The sequence below is a fragment of the Trematomus bernacchii genome, unplaced genomic scaffold (genome assembly GCF_902827165.1).
Source record: "Trematomus bernacchii unplaced genomic scaffold, fTreBer1.1, whole genome shotgun sequence".
In the NCBI taxonomy this organism is placed as follows: domain Eukaryota; kingdom Metazoa; phylum Chordata; class Actinopteri; order Perciformes; family Nototheniidae; genus Trematomus; species Trematomus bernacchii.
Window position 1 is genome coordinate 198,765 of NW_022987657.1, and position 6,236 is coordinate 205,000.

A 6,236-nucleotide genomic window follows, 5' to 3' on the forward strand; every position below is an offset into this window, starting at 1 on the left:
GTGTTTTTTTTATAAATGTTTACATGGACTGCTCTTCCTGCATATCATGTATTTATTTTTGCTATGTATATAAATGTCATGTTCTTATATGTTGTATGTGACGGGACTACGGATGGAAATTAGCTCAAAGCTAAAATCCGGCTCATTTACACTTGTAAGCATTATTTTGTTTTAAAGTGTTCATCAATGTGCACTGTCCCGATTCAAATAAACGATTGAATGAAAAAAAATGAAATAAATGAGAAGTTGTTATTTAATTTAATCGTATGATTAAAAGAAACACGATCATCGACCCGACGCAGTCCCCCATTATTATTGTAGTGAGCGCAGTAAGCGACGGTGACGTCGTGACGCAGCAGCGGCAGCACCAGTCAGGCTCTGGGCGGTGTGAACAAAACGGGGGCTGAAAATAAAAACCGGTTCCGAACCAGAAAAGCTCTAGCACGGAGCTAGAACGGGAACCGCGTTGGTGTGAAAGCCAATCAGAGACATGTTTTGTATATATCTGAGACGTGTGATATATTGATGAAAAACAGTATTATAGTTATTGTGACGGCCTTTATCCTGTTCTTCCCTCTGATTCTCTGCATGCTCTGTATCTGTCAGCTGATCAGTCTTTATTCTCACACCTCTGATGATAATAAGGCAGGTGTGTGTTCCTTTAACACCTCTGATGATAATAAGGCAGGTGTGTGTTGTGTGTGTGTCCTCTGTGTGTGTTCTGTAACTTCCTGCAGCGACTCGACGTCACTCCCGCTCCACCAGCGCTCTTTCCTCTGCGGAGGGATACTCAGGTGACGAGGCTTCAGGAGCACATGACTCAGACAGATTGAAATATAATATATATTTACAGCCTGTAATTCTGCGTAATGAAACCTGTCTGTCTGACAGAGTTCCTCTGCATGGTCCTAATCCATCCAGCTCTGAGAGGGGGACATTATCATCAGCCAATGCTTTTATTTGATCAGGATTATATTATTTTGAAGGGCTTTTATTTTGCACAACTTTTATTTTGAAGGGCTTTTAACTTGCAAGGCTTTTATTTTTGCAAGGTTTTTAATTTGCAGGAATTTATTTGGCAGGGCTTTTATTTTGAAAGGCTTTTACTTTGCACAACTTTTATTTTGCAGGGCTTTTATTTTGAAAGGTTTTTATTTTCTAGGGCTTTTATTTTTGCAGGACTTTTATTTTGCACAACTTTCATTTTGAAGGGCTTTTATTTTGAAGGACCTTTATTTTGAAAGGGACTTATTTAGCACAACTTTTATTTTTGAAGGGCTATTATTTTTGCCATATGTTGAATTTGCAGAGTTTTTATTTTTGCAAGGTTTTTATTTTGAAGGGCTTTTTTTTGCATATTTGTTTCTGTGCAATGCGATGCACCTTTGTTGTTGTACCTCATGTATATTTGTATTTATTTTAAACCTCCCTGGCTGCTCTCTGCTCCGTTTTGTCCCCAGAATATTCTTTCCGTTGTCTTTTGGTTATTCATACCGTGCATTTGAGCTTTCTTTGCTACACATGTTTTTTTAATGTTGTAAATGCTCAGAGGATTTATTTAAAATATTATTGATGACCTTTTCCTCCTCAGACCGGCTCGCCCATCAGGCTCGGATGTCGGCGTCCGTTAACGCCATGAAGGTCCTGAACACCGGCAGCGAGGTGGAGGAGGCCGTCGCCGACGCTCTGGTAACATCTGAGAAATATAGATATTTAAAAACATCTGAACATCTAGAGTGAGTGAGCGAGTGAGCGAGTGAGGTATTGAAACACCAAGGATTTCTACAATTCAGAAGAAAAAACAACTCAATGAATTCAAAAGGTTTTCTGTGAGTGTGTGTGTGTGTGTGTGTATATGTCTATATGTCTGTGTGTGTGACTGTCTCTGTGTGTGAAATAAAATATCTAATGCAGAAAAATCTAAAATAAAAAATAGACATATGAGAAAAATTACTAAAATGTTTATTGTTGCTTTTTGCTTAATTAATTCTTCAATAGAATATTAACTAATTTCAGTTTTTAATTTGTACAGTAAAAAGTACAATTTTCTTACAATTTCTCTTAGTTTTAGCGGAGTAGAAGTTTGGCATGTAAATAAAGTACTCTATACTGAGTAAAGTACAAGTAACAGAAACGACTTAAATATACATAAATGGCTTAGAAATACCATAAAAGTAGTGTTATGCTTGGTTCTTATCATATTCTCTATATCGTTTCTTATGTTCAGACAATAACCAACATTTGAAACCCAACAATGATCCACTGTTTGTGTTCTCAACGGGTTAGAGCCCCAGATCTCCTTTAATCAGAAATAAAGAGTAATATGTAAAGAGTGCTGCAGTAACACTCTGTCCTCTCTCCTCTGAACACTCAGCTGTTAGGAGACTCCAGGAATAAGGTACAGATAAACCCCGTCCTCTCCTGTCTGCATGCAGAGAACCTTTAAGTAAACATGCATGAAGAGGTGCATGCTGGGAGCCAGTGCTGCTGCAGAATCCCTCCTCTGAGTTTCTGTTGGAAGTGTTTCTGTAGAAGTAGCTGCATGAGTTCAGTCTGTAGCTGCATGAGTTCAGTCTGTAGCTGCATGAGTCAGTAGCTGCATGAGTTCAGTCTGTAGCTGCATGAGTCAGTAGCTGCATGAGTTCAGTCAGTAGCTGCATGAGTTCAGTCAGTAGCTGCATGAGTTCAGTCAGTAGCTGCATGAGTTCAGTCAGTAGCTGCATGAGTTCAGTCAGTAGCTGCATGAGTTCAGTCAGTAGCTGCATGAGTTCAGTCAGTAGCTGCATGCGTCAGTAGCTGCATGAGTCTGTAGCTGCATGAGTTCAGTCAGTAGCTGCATGAGTCTGTAGCTGCATGAGTTCAGTCTGTAGCTGCATGAGTCTGTAGCTGCATGAGTTCAGTCTGTAGCTGCATGAGTCAGTAGCTGCATGAGTTCAGTCTGTAGCTGCATGAGTTCAGTCAGTAGCTGCGTGAGTCAGTAGCTGCATGAGTTCAGTCAGTAGCTGCGTGAGTCAGTAGCTGCGTGAGTCAGTAGCTGCGTGAGTCAGTAGCTGCATGAGTTCAGTCAGTAGCTGCATGAGTCAGTAGCTGCGTGAGTCAGTAGTGAGTCAGTAGCTGCATGAGTCTGTAGCTGCATGAGTCTGTAGCTGCATGAGTCAGTAGCTGCATGAGTCTGTAGCTGCATGAGTCTGTAGCTGCGTGAGTCAGTAGCTGCGTGAGTCAGTAGCTGCATGAGTTCAGTCAGTAGCTGCGTGAGTCAGTAGCTGCGTGAGTCAGTAGCTGCGTGAGTCAGTAGCTGCATGAGTTCAGTCAGTAGCTGCATGAGTCAGTAGCTGCGTGAGTCAGTAGTGAGTCAGTAGCTGCGTGAGTCAGTAGCTGCGTGAGTCAGTAGCTGCGTGAGTCAGTAGCTGCGTGAGTCAGTAGCTACGTGAGTCAGTAGCTGCGTGAGTCAGTAGCTGCGTGAGTCAGTAGCTGCGTGAGTCAGTAGCTGCATGCTGTTCCCCTCTCATGAGATCTAGAGCATCTGTCTGCACTTTTCTCCACTTTGATGTCTGTAACCCTTCCCCCTCCCCCTCCCCCTCCCCCTCCCCCTCAGCGTCGTCCGGTCCGGAGACGGTTCGAGTCCCCGGGGATCTACTCTGACGACGACGCTAACAGCGACGCGTCCTCCGACCGCTCCTTCAGCTCCAGGAACGGATCGCAGAGCTTCCTGAGGCAGACGGAGGACGTGGCGGAGATCCTGAACCACTGCGCCAGCGCCAACTGGACCGAGAGGAAGGAGGGGCTGCTGGGCCTGCAGAACCTCCTGAGAGGACAGAGGACGCTCAGGTGAGAGTACCGTACAGTAACACCTGTAAATATCACAAGGAATCACACATAATGCAGCCAGAGGACGCTCAGAATCAGAATCAGGTTTATCTCCAGGTATTGTGTTTTACACCATGACATCAAGTCAAATTCCTCGTACGAGGAATTTGACTTGATGTCATGGTGTAAAACACAAATGTTGACCTTGTGTGAATCCCATCTCATCTTGAATCTGCCTCGTCTCCTCCGTCAGCCGGGTGGAGCTGAAGAGACTTTGTGAGATCTTCACCAGGATGTTTGCAGACCCTCACAGCAAGGTGAGATCCTCCTCAACCAATCAGAATGAAGCACTGATTACCTGCAGGACTAACGGAGTGTGTTCTTCTGTTGCATGCCCCGTCGCCGCTGTGGACTCACACACACACACACACACACACACACACACACACACACACACACACACACACACACACACACACACACACACACACACTCCAGAGAGTAAGTGCTGTCTCACCTTCATAATGTACTTCACTTTAAATCATTATTTATCGTATTTGTATCACCATACCTTTCACCTCCTTGTGTCTATTAACCTGATCACATGTTACATGTTGCTGCATGCACCTTTAAAGTTCTTAACAAATAATCTGAGGGGAATTTCTTGTTTATTTTTAACTTGGTGTCATTTTGTAAAGCACTTTGAGCTTCATGTGTTGTGTGAAAAGTGCTGTATAAATAGTCTACCTGAGTAAAGGATGTTCTCCTGCTCTCTACCTGAGTAAAGGATGTTCTCCTGCTCTCTACCTGAGTAAAGGATGTTCTCCTGCTCTCTCTACCTGAGTAAAGGATGTTCTCCTGCTCTCTCTACCTGAGTAAAGGATGTTCTCCTGCTCTCTACCTGAGTAAAGGATGTTCTCCTGCCCTCTCTACCTGAGTAAAGGATGTTCTCCTGCTCTCTCTACCTGAGTAAAGGATGTTCTCCTGCTCTCTACCTGAGTAAAGGATGTTCTCCTGCTCTCTCTACCTGAGTAAAGGATGTTCTCCTGCTCTCTCTACCTGAGTAAAGGATGTTCTCCTGCTCTCTACCTGAGTAAAGGATGTTCTCCTGCCCTCTCTACCTGAGTAAAGGATGTTCTCCTGCTCTCTACCTGAGTAAAGGATGTTCTCCTGCTCTCTACCTGAGTAAAGGATGTTCTCCTGCTCTCTCTACCTGAGTAAAGGATGTTCTCCTGCTCTCTCTACCTGAGTAAAGGATGTTCTCCTGCTCTCTCTACCTGAGTAAAGGATGTTCTCCTGCTCTCTCTACCTGAGTAAAGGATGTTCTCCTGCCCTCTCTACCTGAGTAAAGGATGTTCTCCTGCTCTCTACCTGAGTAAAGGATGTTCTCCTGCTCTCTACCTGAGTAAAGGATGTTCTCCTGCTCTCTACCTGAGTAAAGGATGTTCTCCTGCTCTCTACCTGAGTAAAGGATGTTCTCCTGCCCTCTCTACCTGAGTAAAGGATGTTCTCCTGCTCTCTACCTGAGTAAAGGATGTTCTCCTGCTCTCTACCTGAGTAAAGGATGTTCTCCTGCTCTCTACCTGAGTAAAGGATGTTCTCCTGCTCTCTACCTGAGTAAAGGATGTTCTCCTGCTCTCTACCTGAGTAAAGGATGTTCTCCTGCTCTCTACCTGAGTAAAGGATGTTCTCCTGCTCTCTACCTGAGTAAAGGATGTTCTCCTGCTCTCTACCTGAGTAAAGGATGTTCTCCTGCTCTCTACCTGAGTAAAGGATGTTCTCCTGCTCTCTACCTGAGTAAAGGATGTTCTCCTGCTCTCTACCTGAGTAAAGGATGTTCTCCTGCTTCTCTACCTGAGTAAAGGATGTTCTCCTGCTCTCTCTACCTGAGTAAAGGATGTTCTCCTGCTCTCTCTACCTGAGTAAAGGATGTTCTCCTGCTCTCTACCTGAGTAAAGGATGTTCTCCTGCTCTCTACCTGAGTAAAGGATGTTCTCCTGCCTCTCTACCTGAGTAAAGGATGTTCTCCTGCTCTCTACCTGAGTAAAGGATGTTCTCCTGCTCTCTTACCTGAGTAAAGGATGTTCTCCTGCTCTCTTACCTGAGTAAAGGATGTTCTCCTGCTCTCTCTACCTGAGTAAAGGATGTTCTCCTGCTCTCTCTACCTGAGTAAAGGATGTTCTCCTGCTCTCTACCTGAGTAAAGGATGTTCTCCTGCTCTCTACCTGAGTAAAGGATGTTCTCCTGCTCTCTACCTGAGTAAAGGATGTTCTCCTGCTCTCTACCTGAGTAAGGATGTTCTCCTGCTCTCTACCTGAGTAAAGGATGTTCTCCTGCTCTCTACCTGAGTAAAGGATGTTCTCCTGCTCTCTACCTGAGTAAAGGATGTTCTCCTGCTCTCTACCTGAGTAAAGGATGTTCTCCTGCTC

At 44.3% G+C, this 6,236-nt stretch overlaps 1 protein-coding gene across 4 annotated transcripts in view; it reads left to right on the top strand.

The window, feature by feature from the left end:
- LOC117486809 (CLIP-associating protein 1-like) overlaps positions 1-6,236 on the top strand; it is a 59,321-nt gene that overhangs the window by 21,265 nt on the left and 31,820 nt on the right. For 2 of the 4 annotated variants that reach the window (XM_034135364.1, XM_034135366.1), the window contains 4 exons: positions 1,592-1,689; positions 2,375-2,398; positions 3,596-3,828; positions 4,061-4,124. In XM_034135364.1, coding sequence (XP_033991255.1) covers positions 1,592-1,689; positions 2,375-2,398; positions 3,596-3,828; positions 4,061-4,124 — 419 coding nt within the window. Of the gene's footprint in view, positions 1-1,591; positions 1,690-2,374; positions 2,399-3,595; positions 3,829-4,060; positions 4,125-4,305; positions 4,309-6,236 lie in introns of all 4 variants that reach the window. The other 2 variants (XM_034135365.1, XM_034135367.1) reach the window with 2 other exon arrangements.